Below are 26,405 nucleotides of genomic sequence, written 5' to 3' on the forward strand. Positions count from 1 at the left end.
CAATGGTGCGTTTCCTCAGAAGGTTTGCTGTGGCCCATTTAGCCATATTTTGGCTTTGGTTCCTGGAAGGGAGATGTCTGCCCTCTTCCTAGTGGTGTGCTGCCCACCAGGCATGCCCAGTGGCTCATCTGTCTCTGCAGATAGCTTGGCTGAACCCAAAAGGGCTCAGTCCTTCCTGTGGGCTTGATGCCCGTAGGAAGGGCCAGTCTTGTCCCCATGTCTGCAGTGTGCCACAGCCTCCTTTCCGATTTCTTTCCATTATAGGATTATGAGACCTCCTGACGCTAAGGAACTGTTTTATCTGGGGCTTGGTGTTGCAGGCACAGCACCTGTGAATAGTTAATGACATTTTTTATTCCTAACCAAGACCTAGGCTCCTTTAGGGCAAGGGCCAGTGTTGATCTGAGGATCTATTCCCAGCTTCTCACACAGTCTGTGGTGCAGACTAGGAGTTCCATAGATCGTTGAATGAATGGTTTAAAAAATGAAGGGATCAAGTCCTGGAAGTGGTTTTAATTTGCTATGATTCCAGGTAGCTTGCTTAAACACTCTGTTTTCTAAATTTTAAAATAGAGCTAGTATTACTCAAATGGCTCCATAGGACATTGGTGAAACTCAGTTCTGCACCAGCTCTTGCCTGCTACTTACTATGCAGGATGGGGGATGCCCAGGGCATCTTTTTATTCTTAAAATAATCCTGTGAGGTATACATAGTGTTCACCTGATTTTGTAAATGTGTAGGCACAGGGAGCCGAATAACTTGCTCAAGATCACAAAGACTTTAAGTTTGAGAAGTGCAGTGAAAATGCAGGGCTGCCTCACTCCAAAATCGGTGTGTGTATATGTACATAAAAGTATATATGCATGTGTACATGTACATATAAACAAAAGTACACACTTAGGAAGTGTATGGGAAATATACATGTACACATGTATATACAGTCATAAGGACATTTCAGTTAACAGTAGGCTGCATATATCACAGTGGTCCCATAAGATTATAATCTTGTATTTTTACTGTATCTTTTCTATTTAGATAACAAATACCATTGTGTTACCTACAGTATTCAGGACAGTCACTTGCTATACAGGTTTGTAGCCTAGGAGCAGTAGGCTGTATCATCTAGCCTAGGTGTGGAGAAGGCTGTACCATTTAGGTTCGTGTAAGGACACTCTGATCACACGAGCAAGAAATAGCATAATGATAATATATAATAATAGCAAACCTGGGGCAGATCTCCATTGTTAAGTGACACATGACTGGATATATGTATACACATATGTGTATGCCTGTATAGATGCGTGTATTCTACATACTCCTAAATGTGTCATATGGCAAGGGTGCCTCATTGTAATTCTGACTTTTGCCATAAATGTTAAACAAGCATTTTCTCCCACTGCCAGTCCTTTTCTTCCTTCGAGGGGTCAGGGCCTCTGGAACTTGTGCCCAGCTCCTGTCGGATGCCCCCGTGTTCTGGTCACTTTTGTGCCCATCTTTTCACACTCAGTTTTCCCACCCCTGAGCACCTCAGGTGCCAAGGTGTGTTTGTTGAACTGAAATTCTTAAGCCTGCTGAGTATATTCTCAGTTTGTCAAGATAGATAAACAAATACCTTTTTTAGATGATTTAAAAGATTCTTGACACAATCCCAGTGGTGTTTTAACAACTTTTCAGGTCCTGATCAGCCAAACTCTGGGCCAAAAGTAAATGTTTAATAAACAACGTAAGAGTGATGGAGGAAAAATGTATCTTAAGTGGAACTGTGTGTTCTGTAAATCTATGACAGATTACTGTTCCTGCTTTTGTTGTGTATAATTATTCTTGTTCCTCCTGAGAATTGCCCTCTCTTTCATCATGAAACAAACAAGATGGCCTCCTCCTCTGGTAATTTGGAGCAACTGGCCTGGGAGAGGATTGATATGTAGTAAGGACAGTCTGTAGGAGAGATTTAGTGGGGGCAGTTTCCTTATCTTCTATTCTGTCCCTTTGCCAGACAGAAGCACAAAAAGTAGGTGGAGTGAAAATGCTGCCTCCTAAAATTAGCTCTCCTCTTTGTTTTCCGAATGGTTTTACTGGTTGATGCGGGCACAATTTGCCCTTCTTGGGGAGCCTTCTGCGTTGTGTAATGTGCAAAGACAGATCTATCAGAGCAGCTTATTTTAGGTGCTAGTAAGTTTTAAGGGCATGCAAAGCTCAAAACTTTGCCTATTCTCTTGGAAGAAGCTTTTTCCCTCCTGAAAAACAAGCTTCCTTTCAAAGTCAGAAAAGGGGAGCTTAGACGAAGCCCCAGGAGGACAGGTAAGTCTTGTTCACTGCAGTCTCCAGTGCCTTGCGAGGGCCTGGCATGCTGAGCGCTCAGTAACCTTTGGCCTAATGTAGAGTTTTTCATGCTGTGAATCAGGAATAGAGCAACATAAGGGGAGCTTCTGCTTGAGACAGCAATTGCAGCATCAAAATAAACGTGGCAATTTTGGTCTTAAGAGTGAAGTTGTGTCTCTGAAATTATAAGCCCAAATGGATCATTTCCTTTTTTAGGTTTTAGAATTCCAGGTTTATTTTCTGGAAGAGCTTGCAGCAGATGGGCTTTTGTAGGGGAACGTTTATACCTTGGGGGTTCCGTTTCGGGAGTCCTTGATTTATTATTGTTTACAAATGGTGGTTGGAAATTGTTCATTGATTTGACATAAAGCTGCCCAGGCTTATTGTAAAAACACCTCTGCATCCAATTAGAATGACAAACACTTAGTGTGATAACTCAGGACAGTTGATGGCCTTAAAAAAAAGCGAACAGATTAAATCACTCTCAGTTTTTTCATAGCCATTGATGGAAACAGATTCTGTGGGGTAAATAACAGAGTCTTGGGTGGTGGAAAGGTTGAAGACATCTAGTAGTCATGGCAGGGCAAGGATGGAGGACTTTTTCTTTGCAGGGGCAGTGGAGAGGCGGGGCCATGGGAGAAGACTGGAGAATACTCAGAAGGTAGCATGGACAAGAATGTTGTTTGATGACTCTGCATGTGACCAGTAGTGACATTTTACTCACTGTGGCTCATATTGAGGTTAAGCCGGAGGTCCATTGGCCTTCCTGAGATCGTGTTTAGAACACAGCACCGTGCAGTAAGAGACTCCTATAACTCTATCAAGTTTGCATTTGGAGGAATTGTAAAGAGCCTCTGTTACCTCCTAGGTGAGGCAGTCCAGGAAAACAGTTGCTAGAAGGAGCTATTTGCAAAAATAGACAGTTGTGGTCCTTTCATGTTTCAATAATTGTTCCCTGGATTTCAAGGAGTCCAAAATCCCCATAATAGATTTTAGTAACTTTCATGGAATCTCAGTTTGCACATCATGAGACCTTTAGTGTGGTGTTTGCTGTCCTCACCTTGATATACTTTGTATCTATGAGCAACCTTGCTACAGTTGTGCAAAGATGATTATTTTTTATTCAGCAATAATTAGCCACAGGGTTGAGCACCGAAATGCCTTCCTGCAGCAGCCACCTTTTCTCCCCAGCCAACATCTGCAACTGTGAACAGATTTCCATCTTCAGCCTTGGTAGTTGGGAAGAAATGTAAGTCACCTTTTTTTCTGGTTGGTTCTGGGGCAGATGCCACCAGGCTGCAGAGGCTGTCTGTGTCTGTGGGGCTCACCAGAGCATGAGTTCTGCTCCCAGGAAAGAGATTCTTACGGGATTTTGTCTGTGGTTCTAAGGAGACAAGTAGGTGGCACACAAAAACAGAAAATGAAAGAATCCATCCCTCCAAAACCACACACACAAAGCCAAAAGGAAAAAAAAGCACATAATTCTCATGTAGGCACTGTAGCAGCTAACCCTGATTTTGGCCTCAATTCTGGAACTAGTTAGCTGGTTTAGACAAACCCCTTATTAGGTAATGGATTGTTATTCATTCCTTCCCTTCTCCTAGTCATTTACTCTGTGAGAGCTGCTTCTACCTGACCTGCTACTGATTTTGGCAGCAGCATCTCCCAGAGTGACTGTTTCCTTCTTCAGCAGTATTCCTTACTCAGGGTGTAAGATCTTAACCCCACAGAGCCCTGTATCACGTTTAATTAACTAATTGATTCAGCTTGTGCTTACTGAGTGCAAGGCAGTCATATGCTTCTGTTTGGTAAATGGCTGCATTTTCCCTCTAACTCCTGAGCATTCTGAAGCTTCTCTTATGGTGCTTTCCAAAGGAGTCAGCGTGCTGGCTCTGCAAGGGTCAGTAGGTTCTGGGGTGGTGGGGGGCCGAGGGAGGCAGGGAGGTTGGCTCTGTCTTTATTTGGCATAGAGCTCCCCGAAACGGGGTCTCTCTTCCTTTCTCCAAAGGTTAATGGAACCATTATCTTAAAAAGCTGAAATCTTATCTTCTGGGGTATCTGGTTAGAGAAGCTAGAGAATCCCTTTTCCATGGTGGTGCAGTAGGTTCTCAGAACCAGCTGGTGGGCCTCAGAGGGAAGCGGCTGTCATTTTAGCCTGATGATCTTGATTCCTGGTTTCCTGGCTCTGTAGCATCAGAAATGGGAAGCTTTAAACGCCGTGCCTTGTTGGATGCACCGAGTCATAAAATAAATGTGATGTGCTGGGTGAGGGAAACGCGGGAGGAGGGAAACAGGTGGTTGGGGCTGCTTCGTGATGGCCGCCCACCCTGGCTCTCCTTTCTTAATAGGCTTCAGAAATCCTGGAATGCATAATTCACCAGCTCACGGAGTTCCACCCATGTCCCCAGTGGCTTCAAAATGTAAATGACATTTGCAGTGCTGGGAGGAAGGAGGGCGATCCCGTTCCTTCCCTGGATCTCAGTCGCGGAGGTGCTGGCTCATGTGCCTGAGCGCAGCGGCTGGCCCGTCATTACTGGTCCTTGCAGGAAGCCACTCTGAAGGCACCTGGGCCCTTGCCAGACTGAGTCACAGCTGACTTAGGGAAATGCCACACAGGACGCTTGCAGTCCCCCCATTCTAAGCGTAGGTTTTGCAACTGCATGCTCGGAAAATGAATCAGAGTGGGGGAAAGTGTGAGAGAAACAGCAGAAATGGAAGTGTAGGCAGGAGGGCCACAGTGGCGCTGTGGATTCAGACCACACCTTCGGCTCTGTTTGGGGCCCTTCCCGTAAGGTGCGTCCTGATGGCAGAGGCTGGGGATGTGGAAGGGAAGCTGCTGTGCTGTTAGATCCATTCTGCTATTTAGCCAGCCTTTCTTTTCCCAGCTGGCACAGACAGGATGTGTTAGAGAGGTGCTCAGACCTCCTTTCAGAGCAACTGAATCATTCTCCAGGAGGGACAGGGAGTCTGAAATGCACACAGGATCCCAGGGTTATTGAAGAGCAGCCAAACTGAGCACCCACAGCTCTGTGGGCTCACGCTGGTCTTGGACATTGTCTGGTCAGGACCAGAGCCTGAGCTCTGGGGCCCACTGGAGGCTGTTGTCGCACCATCTCATTGATTCTACAATGCACATTTCCCCCCCCCCCGTCAGGTTTTAACATGTCTGAAATCAGGATGCATCTTCCATGGATGGTGTTTCAGGGTTTCATTGATCATATTTTTCTTCCTGAGTGGCACATAAAATTAATGGTGCTCCCTAGAGTTGATGGTCCCTGCGGTTCAGTGAACCGTGTTGCTCTTGTGTAAGCTCCTGTGGGAACATATAGTCTCTCTGTCCCACCTTCTTCTTCGCAGTGGTCAGCACGGATGAGGTGGGAGTTGCATAAACGTCAGCATTCGAAAGTGAGGGTGTCTGTCAGTGCTGTCTCACTCTGGGGCTTCAGAGAACGTGAGCACCTGTGTTTGCATTCTCCATCAAGGTTCATGTCCTGTTGGCTCATAAGCATGATTATATCCATTATACAAACTGGGGCGCTGGCACCCAGAGAGAAGTCGAAAGACTTGTTCAAGATGGACAACGAGGAAGTGGTGGGGACAGACCAGTCCTGTCTGATGCCAGATCCAGGGCTGTATCTGCCAGTCATTATGCACACTTTCATCTCTCCAGCCTCTTCTCACTCACCTTTATTCAACATTTCTGGGCCTCCATAGTGATCGTAGTAATTTGGTAAAGATGATTCATTTCTTTAGTCCGGTCTTCGGACCTGACTTCTTAGAAGCAGGTCTTGTGCAACAGTTGCATATTAGCCGCTTGGTGACACAGTGCATGAGGGCATGCCAACTCTTTTTGCACATGGCCATACAGTGCAGAATTTCCAGGCATTGTCCGCTCTGTTTCCTGGACTTTGGAGTGATAGCAGAGTTTTGTATTCCCTGCATGCATGGATTGCCTGCGTATCTCTGAGCAGCAAGCTGATTTCTCTGTATAAGGGTGACCGGGCCCATGGAGGATGGCATGCAATTACCTAAAGATTTCAGTCTGAGAATCTGAGAAACGATACCGAATGGAGATGACAGGCTGAGTGCCTGCTTCCAGGAGCCATGCCTCCTCCTGGCCTGGAATGAATACCTAAACACCTGAGGCTCTGAGTTCCAGCAGTGTGCTGAAACTGCCTTTGGTCTGGCCCAGTGCCCCGGAAACCCAGCCACCTGAGGTTGTGACTTTAGGGCTTCTAGTTTTGTATTTAGCTTTAATTCCATCTGTGAGGCAGTGGAGACTGTTCATTTTATTTTACATCAAAGGCTTTTGGAGGTTGAGATGGGAACAGGATGATAGAACAGTAATGCATAACTATGGAGCATTTGCTGTATGGCAGGCATTCGTAAGAGTGCATTTGTTGATATTCTTATTGTTGTTTGGCCTCTCCTGTCATTAGCCCTAAATAGCTACACCTGATAAGCTCTGTGCTAAGGCTGCAGTAAGCAGGCAGGCAGTGCGTGCTGGTGAGCTTGGGCAGTGCTGGAGTGTGTCTGTTGCCCAGTGTGGGGATGAACATGCACACTTTCATGCTCACAGGTGCCTTAGCCTGGATGATAATGTTTAAGTTCATTCTGTTTATATGCACTGTGTCATTAAACAATGCTGTGAAAAGGGCACTATTATTTTCCCCATATTTTCAGTGATAAGGCAGAGGCCCATGGGCTCCGTCTAGCAATGGAGGCATTCCTTGAGTATCCAGGCAATCTGACTTCCGAGCCCTGGGGCTGGACAGAAGGAAGCTGGCTCCGAGAGCTAGACTGCAGTGCAGAGGAATTCCAGGCTCCGTAGGTGCTGTCTTCAGAAGGTGCGTCTTGTCAGCAGGATGAGTGCTTTTGGAATAGACAATCTTAAATGTCATAGTGAGGTGACTTGCAGAGGTAAGGAAGGACGCCAGCCTCAGGCACTGACTGATGAATCCAGATGCTGACTTCTTCCTTGCAGGAGAATCCGCCACTTACACAGATTGGGAGGGATTCTACTGAGGGAAAAAATGAATTCTCAGCCAGGGACAGTGGCTCACGCCTGTAATTCCAGCACTTTGGGAGGCTGAGGAGGCAGGAGGATCACTTGAGCCCAGGAGTTGAAGACCAGCTTGGGCAACAGAGCAAGATCCTGTCTCTACAAAAACAAAACAAACCAACAGTTAGCCAGGTGTGGTGGCACACACCTGTAGTCCCACCTACTCAGGAGGCTGAGGCGGGAGCATTGCTTAAGCCTAGGAGTTTGAGGCTGCAGTGAGCTACGATTGTGCCACTGTACTCCAACCTGGGTGACAGAGCAAGAATGTTAAAAAAAAAAAAAAAAAAATTCTCGTTTCTTCTCATGGACTATGTGTGTGTCTCTGTGTGTGTGTGTGTGTGTGTGTGTGTGGCGGTGGGGGGGGGTTGGTTGGTTTAAGCCATGGATTAAAGAAAGGAGAACTATTTCCTGTGACTATAAGTGGTTTACATATTGGTGCTTTAGCAGGAACTTTGGAGGGTGGCTTAAGTGAATAATTAAAACAGAAATCTTCCTAGATGATGTTTATTACACTCAAGACATTAAAAATTAGAATCAAGGGTCTGCTAAGACTTGGGGTGCTGGTGGGTGAGGCTGCCTTTCAGGGAGGTCATGCTGTGAGTTGAGAATCCTAGGCCACCTTGTCTGCCCTGCCAGCTTTGCAGCTGTGGGCACGTCTGGATCCCCATTTCTGTGCGGGTGCAGACAGGTGAATGTTACCTGCATGCATCATAAAATGCTGTGAAAGGGGTCACAGGTATTGCCCAGGCTTGGGCAGACTCATTCATAGGGCTCACCAGCTTGCATGAGGAAGGGATGCTGGGCACGATAAACACAGAAGGAGAAGGCAGGCTCTGCTGCCAGGAGCTTGCACGCTGAACCACGTGGAACTGGTTTGCCTGTGAAGCAATAGGCACAGTCCTGAAAGAGCACTTCTAATTGGATATACAAGCAAGCTCAAAATAAAGATCTCCTAGGAAGTTTTTCTCATGTTTTGAAGATGATACACTTAGTCCCTGACGGGATGGTTTGGCCTACACTTTTTCAACTTTACGGTGGTGTGAAAGTGATACACATTCAGTATGTACCTCAATTAACAATGAAGCTATGTCCCGATAAACCCATCATAAGTTGAAAATATCATAAGTCCATAATGCACTTCTGATATAATGATATTTTCAACTTACAATGGCTTTACCAAGATGTGGCCCCATTGTAAGTCGAGCATCCATCCCTGTTGGGATATATACAGGAGGAGATTTATGCACAGATGTTCCTCAGCTTACGATGGGATCATGTCCCAGTAAACACACTGTAAGTTGGAAACACCTGAAGTCGAAAATGCATTTGATATACCTAAGCTATCAAGCATCATAGCTTAGCCTCACCTGCCTTCATTGTGCTCAGAACACTTAAACGTTAGCCTGCAGTTGGGCAAGTCATATCCAAACAATGCTGACAGCACTGCACACTGTAGGGTATCAGTTGTTTACCCTCGTGACCATGTGGCTGAGAGCTGTGAATCACTGACATTGCCCGGCATCGTCAGAGAGTATCCGACCGCATATCACTAGCCCAGGATAGGAGCAGAATTCCAGATTTGAAGTACAGTTTCTACTGAAGGCATTTTGCTTTCGCACCATCGTGAAGTCAGAATTGTAAGTTGAGCCATGGTAAGTTGGAGACCATCTGAATAACAGGATGAAATGTAGAGCAGGATATATATGTTAGAAACAAAGTTTCACGAACGGTGCAAATGTTTTCTAAATGGACTATCCTACTATTCTGTATCTCATTAAACACTTCGCTGGCAGCAACCCACTGAGTTGAATTCCCGCTCCACCAGTAGCCTCCCCTGGGCGTTGGAAGGCTCTGCCCTCTGATGGGGGTCTCCCTGGGAGCTGTGGCTGCAGACCCCCGTAGATGGGATGCAGCTGCCCAGTGTGCTCCCTGCCTTTGCAGGTGAGTGGGTGCAGGGAGGTGCGGGGTGGGGTGGCGGCTGCAGCAGTGGTGCTTGGGGGCCCTGCAGGCTCCCTTGGTGTAGCAGGGACATGGTCTGGTGGTTAACAGGAGTAGGCCACTCACGTGGGACGTCAGGACTAGTGCCACAAAGGCAGCCCTGTCACACGAACAGGTTCTTAGGGGACAGAGGTCTGTCTGGGACCAGCTAATGACCTGGAAAGACTGGAGAGGCACCATTGTCCACCACCAGATGTATGGCTGCAGGGTAGGAGTAGACTTAAGACGGAACACTGTTGGCTGGGCACAGTGGCTCACGCATGTAATCCCAGCACTTTGGGAGGCCGAGGTAGGTGGATCACCTGAGGTCAGAAGTTCAAGAACAGCCTGGTCAACATGATGAAACCCCATCTCTACTAAATATACAAAAATTAGCTGGGTGTGGTGGCGGGTATCTGTAATCCCAGCTACTCTGGAGGCTGAGGCAGGACAATCACTTGAACCTGGGAGGCGGAGGTTGCAGTGAGTTGAGAGATCATGCCATTGCACTCCAGCCTGGGCAACGAGCAAAACTTCGTCTCCAAAAAAAAAAAAAAAAAAAAAAACAAAAAAAAAAACACTGTCAGGGAGGCAGTCAGTGAGCCTCAAGTCAGAAAGCCAAACAAGCTCATTTCATGCATTTGCTAACATTTGACCTCTTCTGGGACGCGTGGGTCTCTCAAGTTCTGTTTCTGTTTCCTGTCATACAGATCAGAGATGTGAAACAGACCTGGTGTACACCCGTCTGGGGTAGCACTGGGAGCCACGGCATCCTGGCAGAGCAGGTGTGCCTCCCACAGGCTGATGCAGCTGTTCTCTGTGCAGAGGCTGAACCATCCTAGGAGCAGCTGTGGGGTGTAAGTGTCCTTCCTTAAACTCAGTGCTCCTGCTCATTCTCTCAGTATAGCCAATAGCTCATTTAAATATACTATGGTGGTTTTTAATTTTTGTGACTCATTCCCTCCCCTCCTCACCTGTGTTTTTCCCGTGTGTCAGGGACATTTTAGGGGGACCAAAAGGATCTCTGTCTCTGCTCTGTGCTTGCTCTGAGGTTGAATAGAGATTGTTCAGGGCTGTTCTTGTTTGAGTCACTGGAGCTGTCGTGAGCCCTGACGGCCTGGGAGCCCCACTACTGTCACATGAGAACAGGACGTGGGGTGGCTCAAGCATGGCCCCTTGGGGTTGGGTCCTAGTGCTGTCATGTTGGAGGTGTCCGACCTTTGCACTAAGTTTCCCCACTTACACTAAATGGGGATAATCAAAGCCTTGTGTGGGGATTAAGTGAGTTCATGTAACCAGAACACTTAGAATGGTGTGTTGCACGCAGTGATAATGCAGAACTACTCACTGCTGCTGGAGTGCGCTGTTATATTCTTTATTCGGTCCTCAAGACTTTTTCTATGCCTAAGCCTTGAGGGTCTCTCTCAGCTGTGCTTTTCTGTTTTTTTTTTTTTTTTGTCTTGAATGGATTTTTCTAGGGTCTTTTCTGGTAGAAAGAGACTGGGAATGCAAATACATTGAGCATGAGTTGAGAGGAGTTTGGACATCAGCCTGACCGTGGAATATTGGGGAGGTGTGGAGTATATAGTTTCCTCTGGGTGGGTTACTGACAGACCATGGGACCTTTGGGGAAAAATGTATGCTCTTCTCTTTACGTACAAGACACCATTACCAGGCAGAAGCTGATAAAGTAATTAGAATTGTTCATACCTGACTTGCAGGAATGTGTGTGCGTGTGTGTGCATGCGTGTGTACATATATATATACTGTGCATGCATATTTGTGTGCATTTACATACATATGTGCACACTGCATGTGTCTTTGCATTTATGTACATATGGGCATGTGGCATGGGCATATGGCACATGCATATCTGTACATGCACACATGTACGTAGCACATATGCACACATATGCACATGCATAGTATGCCTGCATGTACATGTGCACACCATGCATGCATGTGCATACATGAGTGCATACTAATTTGTGCACACGTGCACACTGCAATGTGCACTTACATGCAAGCCTACAATATGTGTTTGCAGGCACATACATGTTCACACACTGCCCGTGCACATTTGCATACACATGTGTGCATGGCACGTATGTTTGCGTGCACATATGCAGTACAACACAAGTGTGTTTGCATACATGTACAAACATACATGTGTATTTACCTACATTTCAAGGTGAACCCTCCCCAGAAGGCTCTGCTCAATGAAACTCAAAGTGTTCAAAAGCATGGTCTGAGAAAGCATCCCTCCTTCAGGGCATGTACCCAAGTAGTCTTTCTCTTGCTGGCTGAAATCATCAGGGATTGTTTCAAAGTTTTAACTTCTGATTTTCACTCTTTTGAATCCCAGAGCCAATACTTGAACAGAAGTAAGTTTGCTGTTACACCTCTCACTTTGATTAGCTTGTTGCGTTAAATTAATTGTCACATTGCCTGAAACCAAAGCTTCTTAAAATGAACACTGGTTCACTCGGGAAATTTTTGCAAGATCAAAAATGGAAGATTGTGTCACTGACGAGAGAGAGAGAGCCAGAATACAAAATCTAGAGCTTTGGACCTGAAATCTGGCTGCAAGGTGGTTTTTTCCTGTCTTCCCTATGAAGTGGCCCCCAGGATTCACATACCAGTAGCATCTTTTTGTTATTCTTTTTTTTTTTTTAAACATATCCCCTTGTTAAAGATCCTCTTGATTTCAAGCAGAAGCAGCCTACTGGGCTGGCTTAAGCAGAAAAGGGAATTTACTGTGGGGACGTGGTGGGGAGGTGTCTTATGTTACTGAGAGGAAGAAGGCTGGCTGGCCTCAGAAGGCATGAGAACTGGGACCTGGGTCCAGCCCAGTCCACGGTGGCCACAGCTGGATCTCAGCTCTGCTCCTCCAGGCCAGGTGGCTGCTTTCTCCTCTCTCTGCAGTGGGATTTTCTCTGCCCAGGACTCCTGTGTCTACTTGTGGATCTAATCTCCTAGCATAGGCTGAGCCTGCACCTCCTTGAGAAAACTGATCAGCTTAGCTTAGTTTGAGTGTTCATTTCACGCACACCCTGAAAGGGAGTGCAGCCTGCACATGGGGTGGGGTAGTTCTTAAAGGGAGCCTGCCTCCGGAGGCGCCGGGGGAACCTGCATTTAGAGTGTGTGCGTGGAGCATGTAGCTTGTTCCTGTTTTCATGGAGTCGCAGAGATCAGAAAGCATTTATGCCTGTTGCTGACAGAGATGCTCACACCTGGTCTGAATGGGCAGGATTGGGGTGAGGGTGGTGGAGGAGGGATCTGGCTGCACAGGCAGTCTGCTGTGAGGGCCACTTCAAGCCACTCTTCCCTTGCTGGGCTGTGATACGTTCTTTTCCAAGTGACTTAAACAGAGACCTTTTCTCTTGTTTGTGGGGATGAGGATGGTGAAGGGAGGAGGAGGGAGAGGGTGGCCGAGTGGAGGAAGTGCAGTTGTACTGTGGAGATTCCTGCTCTGCAGCTTGTCTGCTGTGGACTGGCCCAGGGGGTAGGTGGCACGGTATGTGTGGCAGGGGGGTGGGGGAGACCAGGCCTGGCTCCGCTGGTCCACTCTTGGGCTGTGAGCCAGGACAAAATCTTATACCAAGCAAGCATCTTTTCCAGTAAAATAGTGTATCTCCATGCCCTTAGGAACTGCCTGGGATAGCCTCATTCTGTCCTGGATTTTGTTCTGGACTCTGCTGCCTGTTTAGCGTGGACCAGTGACCTCGTAACTGTGGCAGAGGTGAAGGTCTCAGCACCTTCTGTGTGCCCTCTTGCATGTGTATTTGCCAGCATGCCTGGGGCTTTCTTCAGGTGTTTCTGGCCTGAGGAAGTATCTTACCCCCATGTTATTTGTGTGGCTGCACAGCGTCTGGAGGGAGGGATAGAGCCCCAGCGCTGGGCCCATCGGATCTGTGCTCTAAACAGCTCTGTTGATGCCAGAGCTGCCTGACTTGCTCTGTGCGGTGCTGTGAAGGTCAGGCTTGGAGAGTGAGAAGCTGCTGAAAAAGGGTGAGTTTTGTTCTCTTCTTCCAGGGCTGTCTTCCTTGTACCAGTTTCTTTCTGTGTTCTCTCCTTGACTCAGGAATCCAGTTTGCGCAGCACTTATATGGCCGGCAAACTCCAGTTTATACCTGGAGCTACAGGGCGGAGCTGCTGTCAGCTGGGAGCTGTTATTGAGAACCGGCTGTGGTGGGGGTGGATAAGAAGAAGACCTGACCCCACCTGCAGGGGCAAGAAGCCTGCATAGCACAGCTAAAGAGCCATGTGGGACAACAGTTGAGCAATGACAGTGGAGCCCAGTGTCCCATGCAAAGTGCTCGACAAGTGGATGGGATGGATCGCTGCCGAGTGGCTCTTGAGGAGCTAAAAGTATCTTGAGGCTGATGTTGCCTGTTAGGACTTTACCCAGCACAGACAGCATGTGGGATTTCAGATGCTCTTCTTGCCTTCAGAAGCCCAGGAATGTTGGCAGCTTATTTGCACCAGATTAGGTAAAAGAGGGCATGATCTCTGTGAAGGTCTTTTCAGGGAAGGGGTCACTGGCCTTGCCAAATGTGGGAAGCGAGGCCTCTTCCCAGTTCTGCCTGTGACTCAATGGCTGTGGCTCAGGGCAAGTCATTGGATTTGGTTTTGTTTTTTTTTTTTGTTTGTTTTTTTTCAGAATAACGTCAGCATGTGCTGAGCATCTGACTCACAGGGTGAGGCAGTGAATGAAGGACTTCATCTCCGTGCAGTGCTTGACGTCATGGAATGAAAACCCTTGCGTTCCTAGCCTTGGCTGGCAGATTCTCATTTTAAGGAAAGCCATTTTTGACGTGTGTTTCTTTTCAGTTGGGAGCTGGCTTCTGTTAGGACAGGGGGTTTCTATCCACTTAGCTGTGTCTCTGGTAATCTGAGATTCTTGGAAACGGGCCATGGTGATTCCTCTGGCCACATTCAGGGTCAGGTTTTCATTTCAGCTTCCTGGTGTTTCCACACCTCATTCTAGGGGGAGGTTTAGTCGTTCCTTTCTCTGCTGTCACCCGGTAGCTTCCGGCCATTCCTTGTGAAGGAATCTTCCTAAGTGAATCTTCCCTGGTGAAGACTGAGCCCTGGAAGAAGAGAACAAATCTCACCCTTTGTCACTTGGGAATTTCACTGGCGAAATTCAGTGAGGCGTTTGAGGTTCGTAAATGGGCAGACGTTTCCCACACGATTACGTCTGTATGTTGGAAAGATATTTCCAAGTTGTAGTGAGGTAGGAGGGATTCTCAGCGAGAGGAGGGGCTTGGGCTGAACCCAGCACTGCCGTGACATGAACAGGGGAAACAGCGTTGATGCTGGAGCAGGTAGACATTCCCTTGACCTCATAAGTCCTGGATGCCACCCGGCAAACTGGCCTGCGGGCTGGAAATGATGCAGCTGACCCAGGAAATGCACTCAGCTCACCTTTTAGTCTGGTCCAGAACGCTGAATCGAGCTCTTGGATCTTGGTGCTAAATACGTGGTGTGGCATTAATGGCAGTAAAAATGGATGGTTATGTACCATGTAGAACGTGCAAATCTGATTTCAGTAGGCTTCATTTTTTAGAGCAGTTTTGGGTTCACAGCAAAATTGAGCAGAAGGTACAGAGAGTGCCTGTATACCCGCTTCCCCAACATCTAGCTTCCCCTATTAGTCTCCCTCCACCAGAGTTATAGTCCACAAACCTACACTGATACATCCTTAAGTCTCCCAAGTCCACAGCTTACATTAGGGTTCACTCTTTTTTTTTTTAAGACGGAGTCTCACTCTGTCACCCAGGCTGGAGTGCAGTGGCACGATCTCGGCTCACTGCAACCTCTGCTGCCCGGGTTCAAGCGATTATCCTGCCTCAGCCTCCTGAGTAGGTGGGATTACAGGCGCCTGCCACCGCACCCAGCTAATTTTTGTATTTTTAGTAGAGACAGGGTTTCACCATTTTGGCCATGCCAGTCTTAAACTCCTGACCTTGTGATCTACCCGCCTCGGCCTCCCAAAGTGCTGGGATTACAGGAGGGTTCATTCTTGCTTTTGTACATTCTATGGGTTTGGACAAATGTACAGACACACCTCTGAGAAAATTGTGGGTTTGATTTCAGGCCATCACATAAAGCAAATACGGCAGTAAAGCAAGTCACACACAGTTTTTGGTTTCCTAGTGCATTCAAAGTTATGTTTACGCTGTATTGCCGTCTGTGAATAGGGCAATAGCCTTATGCCTAAACAATGTACGGATCTTAATTTAAAAGTATTTTATTGCTGAAAAATGCTAAGGATCATCTGAGTTTTTAGCAAGTCGAGTCATAGTCTTTTTGCCTGGATGTTGATGGCTGCTGACTGATGAGGGTGGTGGTGGTTGAAGGTTGAGGTGGTGGCTGTGACAGTTTCTTAAAAGAAGACAACAATGAAATTTGCCACATTGATGGACTCTGCCTTTCACAAAAGATTTCTTTATAGCATGCGTTGCTGTTTAGCATTTTGCCCACAGTAGAACTTCTTTCAGAATAGGAGTCAGTTCCCTCAAACCCTGCCATGTCTTTGTTAACTAAGTTTATTCTAAATCCTTTGTTGTAATTTTGACATGCTCACAGCATCTTCCCTAGGAATAGATTCCATCTCAGGAAACCACTTTCTTTGCTCTTCCATGTCTTTTTCCAGGTTCTATCATGAATTTGCAGCAATTCAGTCACATCTGTCGTCTCCACTTCTAGTTCTCTTGGTGTTTCCACCACAACTGCAGTTCCTTCCTCCAGTCTAGTCTTGAACCCCTCAAAGTCATCCATGAAGGTTGGAATCAACTTCTTCCACACTCTGGTTAGTGTTGATATTTTGATCTTTTCTGTGCATCACGAATGTTCTTAATGGCAACTGTAAGGGTGAATTCTTTCCAGAAGGATTTCACTTGACTTTGCCCAGATCTATAAGAGGAGTCACTATCTATGGCAGTTATAGTTTTACAAAACATCTTTCTTTCTTTCTCTTTTTTTTTTTTTTTTGAGACAGAGTCTCGCTATGTCGCCAGGCTGGAGTGCAGTGGCACGATCTTGGCTCACTGCAACCTCTGCCTCCCGGGTTCAAGCAATTCTCCCGCCTCAGCCTCCTGAGTAGCTGGGATTACAGGCACACACCACCATGCCCAACCAATTTTTGTATTTTTAGTAGAGACAGGGTTTCACCATGTTGGGCAGGATGGTCTTGATCTCCTGACCTCGTGATCCACCCGCCTCAGCCTCCCAAAGTGCTGGGATTACAGGCATGAGCCACTGTGCCCAGCCACAAAATGTATTTCTTAAACAAGACTTAAAGGTTGAAATTACTGCTTGATCCATGGGCTGCAGAATGGCTGTTGTGTTGCCAGGCATGAAAACAGTATTCACCTCCTTGTGCATCTCCATCAGAGCTCTTGGGTGACCAGGTGTGTTGTCAGCAATCAGTAGTCTTTTGACAGGAGTATATACTTTTTTCCTAGCAGTCTCAACACAGACTTAAAATCTTCAGTAAACCGTGCTGTAAACAGATGTGCTGTCATCCATGTTCTGTTGTTCCATTTATAGAGCAAGGCAGAGTAGAATTAACATCATTCTTAAGGGTGCTAGGAGTTTTGGAATGGTAAATGAGCATTGGCATCAAAGTAAAGTCACCAGCTGTATTAGCCTCTAACAGGAGAATCAGACTGTCCTTTGAGGCTTTGAAGCCAGGCATTGGCGTCTCCTCCCTAGCAATAATAGTCCTAGATGGCATCTTCTTCCAATAGAAGGCTGCTGTAGGGTAGCCACCTTCATCAGGGATCTTAGTTAGATCTTCTGGGTAACTTGCTGCAGCTTCTCCATCAGCACTTGCTGCTTCACCTTGCACGTTTATGGTATGGAGGTGGCTTCTTCCCTTAAACCTCGTGAATCAACCTCTCCTAGCTTTCAGCTCCTCTTCTGCAGCTTCCTCACACACGGTTAGCTTTCATAGAATTGAGGAGAGTAAGGGCCTTGCTCTGGATTAGGCTTTGGCTTAAGGGAATACTGCAGCTTATTTGATCTTCTATCCAGACTGCTCATACCTTCTCCATATCAGCAATAAGGCTGTTTGGCTTTCTTATCGTTCGTGTGTTCACTGGAGCAGCACTTTTAATTTCCTTCAAGAACTTTTCCTTTGCATTCACACTTAGCTACCTGGCCTTCCTCACTAAGCTTAATCATTTCCAGCTTTTGATTTCAGATGAGAGATGTGCCGCTCCTCCTTTCACGTGAACACCCAGAGGCCATTGTAAGGTTACCAGTTGGCCTAATTTCAGTATCGTGATATCACAAAGAATAGGGAGGCTTGAGGGAGAGGGAGGGAGATAAGGGAACAGCCAGTGAGTGGGGGAGTCAGAACACATACAATGTTTATCCATTAAGTTTGCCATTTTATATGGTTCATGGTGCTCCAAAATGATTAGTATCATCAAAGACCACTGATCACAGATCACCGTAAGATATAATAGTGACAAAGTTTGAAATATTGTGAGAATGGCCAAAATGTGACATATAGACATGAAGTGAGCACATGCTGTTAGAAAAAATGGCAGTGATAGACTTGCTTGATGTAGGGTTGCCACAGACCTTCAGTTTGTAAAAAACACAGTATCTGTGAAGCATATCAGTGTGAAGTGCAGTAAAGCAAGATATACGTGTCTGATGAAAGCATCCACCTCACTCTGTTCTGGGCAGTGTCATGTGGAATAGCTTCGCTGCCCTTGGAATTGTCTGTGCGCTCCCTGTTCATCCCTCCCAACCCCTGATAACCACTGATCTTTTTACTGTCTCCATCACTTTGCCTTTCCCAGAATGTTGGAATCATTCAATATGTAGCCTTTTCAAATTGGCTTCTTTCACTTAGTCCTATGTATTTAAGGTTCTTCCATGTCTTTTCATGACTTGATAGCTCATTTCTTTTTAGCACTGAATACTATTCCGTTGTCTGGATATACCACAGTTAATCCATTTGCCTAGATGTGTCCATCATGACAAAGGACATCTTGGTTGTTTCACATTGTAGCAATTATGAATAAAGCTGTTATGAACATTTGTGTGCAGGTTTTTGTGTGGACATAAGTTTTCAACTCCTTTGGATAAATTCCAAGGAGTGCACTCACTGGACTGTATAGAAAGTGTATGTTTAGTTTTGTAAGATCCTGGCAAACTGTCTTCCAAAGTGTGCAAGCCTATTTTTTGACCAGGGCGGTTAGTCACACATAGCAGCCACATCTGTTGTGGTGCCTTCCTGGGGGGCCCCTCTCTTTTATAGTCCCATCAGTGCCACCATCTGCAGGGTCACCAGAGTCCCTGTAGGGCCAGAAGCACAAGTATGGCTGGGTTCCTTATCTCCCTGGAGCCCTGACTTCTTCCCACCCCTCTCCAGCCTCAACTATTTTTTGCCTTTGCCGTACAGGGACTGGCTGGCAGTTCTCTCCCCACGTGGCTCCTCCCCATGCTGTCTCAGTGGGAGCACCGTCCGGCCTTCATACCCTGTAAGATGTGGTTCAGATGGCACCTCCTCTGTGACACCCTTTCTCTCACCCTGGCCCAATTAAAAACAATTATTATAGTAAAGTTCAAATATATGTAAGTAGACTCAATAGTATAATGAACCCTGCCTGCCCCTCACCCTGCCTTTATCCGATCAGCCTATGATCAGCCCTATCCTGTCCGTGACAGCCCCGGAAGTGGGCCCCAGAAATCATCTTATTTTACCTATAAATATTTTAGTGTGTGTCTCTAAAAGATAGTTTAAACTCACAGTACCATAAATCATACTTAAAAACAATTAAGTTCCTTAAGAGCATCCATATTTAATTATCACTCAAATCCCCATTTGGTTCATAAATGTTATACCTGTATTTATAATTTTTCTTAATTCAGGATTTATATAAAGTTACCAACTGTGGTTGATTCATACAACCTCCGGATCTTGGAAAATCAGAGTTTTCTTTTTTCCCTCTGCTTTTGGTCATTTCATTGGCTTGTGCGCGCAGGTTTTTGTGAAGGGAGCTGGGAATTGCCTTACTGTTTTCCAGCCTGGATTTTGTGGCTTGCATCTCTGGGGGGTAGTTTTCCATGTTCCTCTGTGCTCTGTGTTTCCTGCAAATGTGAAGTCAGGTGTAGAGTCTTATGAAATTCCCATTTGATTTGTTTCTTCCTCTTTGAGGGATGGGCGAGGCTGCTTGCCACGTGGGGTCTGTGCTGCACTCTTTGATCTGGAGGCACAAGGCACTGGGTTTCTGTGGTGGAGGCAACCATTGATACTCAGTGTCTGTATCTCCTAGTTCTTTAGGCTTTCAAAATGGTGTAACATTTTAATTCTATCTGCGCTTGTAATTTCTTTGCTAGGCTGTTTGTATAAAGAGAACTCCCCCTGCCCCCACTATCTGTTTACCTGGTGGTACTGTCCATGGGGGAAGGATAACACCCATGTCAGTTTCTTCCTTTTATTTATCAGTTTCCAGTCAGTGGTAACCAGATAGGGCTTTTTGCTTGTTTGGTTTTGTGGCATTAGGTGGACTTACACATTTGCATTTCAGCTTATTCCAGTTATTATTATTAGGGTTCACATTTTCCCAGCTTTGGTCAGTGAAAGCTGCTTGAGGTGGGCCCTACATCCCATTGGCATGATTGTCATGGCCTTTGAGAACCGTGTTGCTGTATAGTGTGATAAGATTCCCGGGGTCACGTTGTCTGTTCCTGCCCCGGACCTGGAGTCAGCCTTTCCCAGAGAGCCCTGGTTCTCTGTGCTGGGAAGCGTTTGCAGTTCGCTATTGGGCTCGGGACAGCCTGCTTTCCTGTTCCTCCCCTGTGCCTTCGGCACCTGGCTGGAGCATTTCCAAGTGTCTGCCACCATACACTGCAGTCCTCAGTAGCCTCTTGCATGCGTGGCGGGGACGGGGTGGGGGGGGGTGGAGTGGGTGGTGTTAAAGGCTACACCTGGGTTTCTCCAGGCCTCAGCAGCTGGTGTTGTAAGGTTGCATAGTAACAGTGTTAACCAGCTTGCCCTGTCTCTTCTCAAAGTTCCACCCATTCAGTTCCAGGGTCCAGGAGGTACCCATCAGGAACAGCCCTTGGATGCCCTTGGGTCCTGGCTTGCCTCATGGATGTCATCTGCTCCCATGTCAGCCATCTCCAGGGCTCTTCCCGAGAAGAGGGCAGTCCCCACCAAGGGTGTTACCTCCCAAAGCTGCCAAACTACAAACCCTCTTGGTACCTCCACGCATCCCTGGAGTCGGCTTCGGGGAACACTGTGTTCCATGTCTAAGTGGAGTCCCGGGCCTCTCCCCTCCAGTGTCGCCTGTGCCAGCTGGACACCAAGCAGCAGATCAGTCATGTAAATGGCTGCTCAGCTCCCATCTGCCCTTCCCTCCGCAGGACTCAGGGACGCACAGCTCCCCAGGGCTGGTCACCCAAACAACAGCATTCCTTTCTCCTCAGCCTCTCCCCAGGCTGCTTGGAGAGAAAACTTCCCTCATCCTCGTCCGCACACACTAAATGCCCTGCAGGTATCTTCTTTCCAGTGACTGTGGCCCCAGGTCATCACACATGGCCAGACACAGCTGAATCTCAGGCTAGGTCATGTTGGCACTGCTTCCACCCCTTGGATAAAGTAAAATTCCCAGTGACTTCCTTAATATTTTGATAGGCTGAGTGGCTTATATGCAAACTTTGATGTAAACACTAGGCCAGAAATTGGTTAACTGTGGTTTAGGTCTCCTAATCTTCCTCCGGATTTATTGAAAACATGTCTTAGAATGGTACGCACCAAGTGGTTCTCCCTGGCACTGCATCCTGCTGGCCACGTACCCTTTCCTGATGCTCCTCTGAAGGGAGGACATTTAAAGCAATGATCTCCAGCCAGTGTCCAAATGGAATGGAGCCACTTCCTTATTGACACTCCCTGGGATCTGGAGGTCACTTCCAGCTCTTTCCTCTTTTCTGCAAGAGCCATGGTGCTGCACATGCCTGCTGTGTGCTGGCACATGCCTGTGGGGTTGTGAAGGCTTTGCATGGGTCCCTGGACCACACCTGAGGAGGCGCTGTCTTAGCACCGTGGCAAGCGGTGGGGCAGGCTCCCTGCACTGGAGGAAGCACCAGCAGGCTTTTGTGCATGAACAGACAACTCTGTTGGCTTTCCTGCCCTCCCCTGTTTGCCTTCTTGATTTTTCCCTTCTCTTCTTGTTTCTGTCTCCATCCTGGTTGCATTCCCTCACTCCCCTCTTCTTTTTGCCTGCCAGGTTTCCGATGGGTTACCTCTTTGAGGAGGAGAACCCTACCACCGTTCCAGAATACACAAGGCAAGGTTTGAGGGGAGAATTAGGCGGGTATGCATTTCACAAGGCTTTGTTTTTGCCGAGGAGAACATCAGTGTCTGCCTTTAGTTCTGAGCAGCTCTTCTACTCCAGGCGCCCGAGGATGGGTAGCTGTTACTGGTGCGTGCCTGTCCATCCCTTCACTGCATCAGGGAGATAGGTTGCCATCATCATAAGCAATAATAGCTGATTGTAACTCAGGCACTGTGCTGGGAACTTTCCATGCCCACGGAGTCAGTCCCTTCAGCAGCCCCAGGAGGATGAGTGCTATTGCAAACCCCACTTTGCATAGATCCCAAAAAGGGGACATTGGGACATTGGGAGCATCAGTAAACTTGCTCGAGGTCACGCAGCTAGAAGAGGGGAGGAGGGATTTAGAATTTATTTATTTATCTTATAACATTTATTTTTTGCTACATAAATTTATATTTCCCTTTGTAGTTTATTTAAATACTGTTAGGCTTTTTTTTTTTTTTCTTTTAAGAGACAGGGTCTTACTATGTTGCCCAGACTGGCCTTGAACTCTTGGGCTCAACCATTCAAGCCTCAGCCTCCCGACTAGCTGGGACTGTGGGTTTAGAGTTTGAATCCAGTGTTCACCCTTCCTCCTGAGCAGTGCTGTACCTTATGAACAGGTTGTTTGCCAGGAACTGGGAGAATGCCATTTTCCTCATAAACCTTTGCCCCACAAGCATGGGTAGACAGACAGCTGGGTGCTTTCCTTGGGTATATTTGGCAAACTATAGGGGCGAGTGGACCAGTTCTTTTGTAGTTGGTTAGAAAAGAAAAGATATCGCTTTCCCTTGAAAGAATTCATTCTCCATGAGATTGAGGTTCAGAAAATCTATTAAATAAATCCCAAGCCCTGAGGCCTCCAAATCAGTGGCTGCTCCGCTGCTCCTCCCTCTCCCCCGACCTGGTCTCTCAGTGACTGCCCTATCTTTTCAAATCATAGCGTGTTGGGACAAGTGTTCCAGGGAAGACCTCTGTCAGTATTTAGCTTACATTTCTTGGGTGTGCCTTTTTGACACAATTTTCCCCCCAGGGATAAGGAAACCAGAAAACCACAGCGGATCAGCGTGCAGGAATGCGTAAGGGTGGCTCTGCACGTGTGTGCATCCTTGTGTGTGTGTTTCCCTCCAGAGCATTTTAAAGGTCTCAGCTATTATTAACATGAATTTATTATCTATATTTAGGATAAGCCCACTAAGGATGATTTGGGATGAGCTGTGAATCTGTGGTGTATATATAGATCTCTGCACACGCGTGTAGTGCATATTTACGTCTGCACGTACTCCTGGGCGTTGACATCTGCCTGTGGAATGCAGACATCTCTGTGCAGGGTTGTGGCCTATCGTCTTTTGATTGGCAGTTGAAGTGTCCCGTGTCCCCTTGTTATTAGTAACTTACTTGGGGCTACATTGAGTTGGGGATGTGCAGTAGTGATTTATCAAGACATTGTTATAAAGACACAAGGCTGGTTGTAATAGGCTAATCAGAACAAGTGTATTCGAAGTGGCGAGTTTCAAACATGCTGTTTAGGAGGCTTCACACTTATTTTCAGTGTTCAGAACATTGTTGAACCTCTGCTTTTGGCATTGTCACAGCTAGTCCATGGGCCTTATGAGAAAATTATACTTGACATTTGGTGCCCACTGTGAGTTTCTGACCAAGAACAAAATTTCCAAGCTCGATCACCTGCCTTATTCATGACTCTTGGCTCCAAGTGGTTGTTAGCTGTTTCCAAAAAACAAATGTGCTTTAGAGGATGAACATTATGCTATTGGCTCTGGGGGCCAACCCATTAGGGGAGTTCCAGAAATATTTTGAATGTTGACAGCATCATGGGAATACCAAGGGTCTCCCCAGGGGACTACTTTGAAGAGGGGCACATGCAGGTTGGTCATGTCTTTGTGTGAGTTCCAGGGTTCAAAAATAAGTGACATATACTGGTTGTGTATGTCTGTGTGTGTGTTGCCCGCACAGCTAAGTTTAGCCACCGAGCTTTGCAGACCTCTGAGAGCAGACTCCACCTTTGATTTTCAGTTGTCTTTCATTTTGTACCCATTTGATATTGTCTTGCTTGAGCCTTTGTGGAAATAGACCTTGACTTCATTTCTTAAGTCTTTTTTACTTTCTGCTGTTATGGAAAGGAAAAATATCTATTTTATTTAGAAGGCAACAGGTGTACTTATGTTTTTCTCCTGTATGATGGGTAGTGGAAATGTTTTAATTGCCTTCTTTTGTCTACTTTAACCTCATGATCATTGCATTTGTTTGCTAGTCCCTCAGCATGCGTGGTTTTGAAAATGACCTGCACACTTAGCAGATGTGATACAGAAACCAAACCCCCAAACCACACTGTCAGGGGACTCTAAAAATGTGAAAACACCTAGTTTTGGTTTCTTAGTCATTCTGTTTATTTGGTGAACTCTGTAGCTTCAAACGTACAGCTTTGACCACTTAATGAAAGCTTGTGGATAGTGATGTGAGGATGACCTGAAGATATGACTCCCTGTCCTTTGGACTAAGTGGCCCTTAAACCAGTCACATGCCTGGCTCAACTATAAAAAGAAGTAAAGACATTGTCATCAGATCTATACAATGTCAAGAATATTACCCGGCCTGGATTTAGATGGAAATGAATTAAGTGCAAGTACTGATAGGTACTTTCTGGGGGTTAATTTTATTATTTTCTTCTCTTTAATTTTGATGTAGACATGGAGACAGCGGAGGGAGAGAAACCAATTCTTAAGCATGTTGTGTGCTGGTGTGTTGCAAAACATTGCTGCAAGAGCTGTCCATCACCCACAAGAGCCTTTGTGACCTGATCTGTGGTCGTACTGGACTTGTGACAAGCTGGAATGTCCCCTTGTCACCAGTGGCATGTTAATGTTACTAAAAAGCAAGGAAAATATAATTGAGTTCTCCCTAAATCTACCTGTAGCATGAAATAATCTCTCAGGTTGCATCATGTCCAGAAATAACTATGGTGGGGCCTAATGGGAGTAATTTTCTGGCTCCAGGTATTTGGAGGAGGCAGGCAGCACTTCTCATTGGAGCGATTTGGAACCAAGGCAGTACATTTTCCTGCTGTTCCTGAACAATCTGAAGTTTTGCAGATCCTTGGAGAAATAAAAGCCACAGTCTTGGAACCTCCAAGGCCTTCTTTTGGCCTGAGTCCTTCTCGTGAATTCAGCAACCAAAATGGAGTCATGGGAACGGGTGGGACCTGCCGTGATGGTCCCACCTGCATTACCCCCATGGCAGACTAGGGTCCGGTCTGTCTGGGAATGTGGTCTTTCTTTCTGAGAACCCAGCTGTGTGGTTAGTAACTCAGGATTGTGGCCCTGTGGTTACTGTGCACTAATCAGCCCTCCAAACACTGGAAGAGCACGCCATGGTGTCTGCACCACTGGCTGTTTTCAAGAGTGTTGTTCTCATCCACCAAACAGACCATAGCCCTGCACTCAGATTTTGCTTTATTTGTTGATGAAGTTGGAAAGACTCCATGTGACCTGTAACCTGGTCTCTGCTAAGTGGTTGTTCTCTATTCTTGTCAAATGTGAAGGCTTCTCAAGCCTGGTTATGCATTATTGGCTGCCAAAAAGGGCCAAGTGTTTGAAAGTGAATACCAGATTGGAGAATTCATAAATGAAGATGCAATAACCCATCACACAATTAGAGTGCAGGATCCCTTTCCTAAAATCAAAGTAACAGAGATGGGACTAAGGAAGTTGTACAGGCCAGGGAAGGGAGGGGGCCATGGGGACAAAGAAGGAATAACTGGTTAGAATGTCCATGTGTTTCTCAAATTCTGCAGTTTCCTAGCGACCCCTCCTTCAGGAGTGTAGCGAGGCCTGGCTGGTGTTTGACAGCGTCACATATTTTAAATTAAAGGCAGAGTGAATAAGGAGAGATGAAAGGTTTACTGCATTTGGATCGTGAGTCTTTCAGCCAAGATCGTGTCTTCAATTTTGTATCTTGTAATATTGCATCTGTGGGATTTCGTCAATAATGCTGACAAAATCTGAAGTTGTACCAAGGGAGAGTGGGAGTTTCTCATTGGAGGTCGTAGATTTTGGTGGGTAAGAGTGTTCCAGCCCGTATAACCCCACGTGCACACTTTCCTGAGGAGAGACTGAGGCACGCCAAGGAGTGACTACACCCAGTGCAGGTTCAGCAGTGGCCAGGACGATAGTCCCTTTTCAGGATTTGGAGTGGGGAGAAAAGGATTTATGCGGCTGACAGTTGTTTTCAGACCTAAACCGTTCCTGTGAAATTGCAGTCTTATTGCTCAGTCTGGCGGTTTCCTCTTCCTGGTAGTGGGTGAATGGAGGTGGGGGGAGCATCTCCCCTCTTTTTTGGATAGATGTTAATATTTTGCACTACTTTTAGCACCTGGGGAAAACCCATTAAACAAATGTCCCCCCTCCCATTGCTGCCTGAGGCAGGGGCATGCGACCAACACACCCCTACTTTATTCGGAAACAATGACTTTGTTGTGAGCCCTGCCTGAGCTGGTGCTCCGTGATAAACTGACACCTCCTCCTTCATCTCTGCGGAAGACTCTCTTAATAGGGTAGTTTGATTTAAAATTCATTATGAAGAGATTTTTTTTTTTTGAGATGGAGTATCTCGCCAGGCAGGAGTGCAGTGGCGCAATCTTGCCTTACTGCAACCTCCGCCTCCTGGGTTCAAGTGATTCTCCTGC

General features: G+C 46.6%; 1 protein-coding gene across 2 annotated transcripts in view; it reads left to right on the forward strand.

Moving 5' to 3' along the window:
- GALNT2 (polypeptide N-acetylgalactosaminyltransferase 2) overlaps nucleotides 1-26,405 on the forward strand; it is a 216,174-nt gene that overhangs the window by 33,725 nt on the left and 156,044 nt on the right. Inside the window, exon 1 of one of the 2 annotated variants that reach the window (XM_063614004.1) lies at nucleotides 16,026-16,176. The exons of the other annotated variant lie outside the window; for it this stretch is intronic. Coding sequence (XP_063470074.1) covers nucleotides 16,144-16,176 — 33 coding nt within the window. The 5' untranslated portion in view covers nucleotides 16,026-16,143. Of the gene's footprint in view, nucleotides 1-16,025; nucleotides 16,177-26,405 lie in introns of those variants that run through there. 2 annotated transcript variants of the gene reach the window in all.

Source organism: Symphalangus syndactylus, chromosome 19, assembly GCF_028878055.3.
Source record: "Symphalangus syndactylus isolate Jambi chromosome 19, NHGRI_mSymSyn1-v2.1_pri, whole genome shotgun sequence".
Classification (NCBI taxonomy): Eukaryota; Metazoa; Chordata; class Mammalia; order Primates; family Hylobatidae; genus Symphalangus; species Symphalangus syndactylus.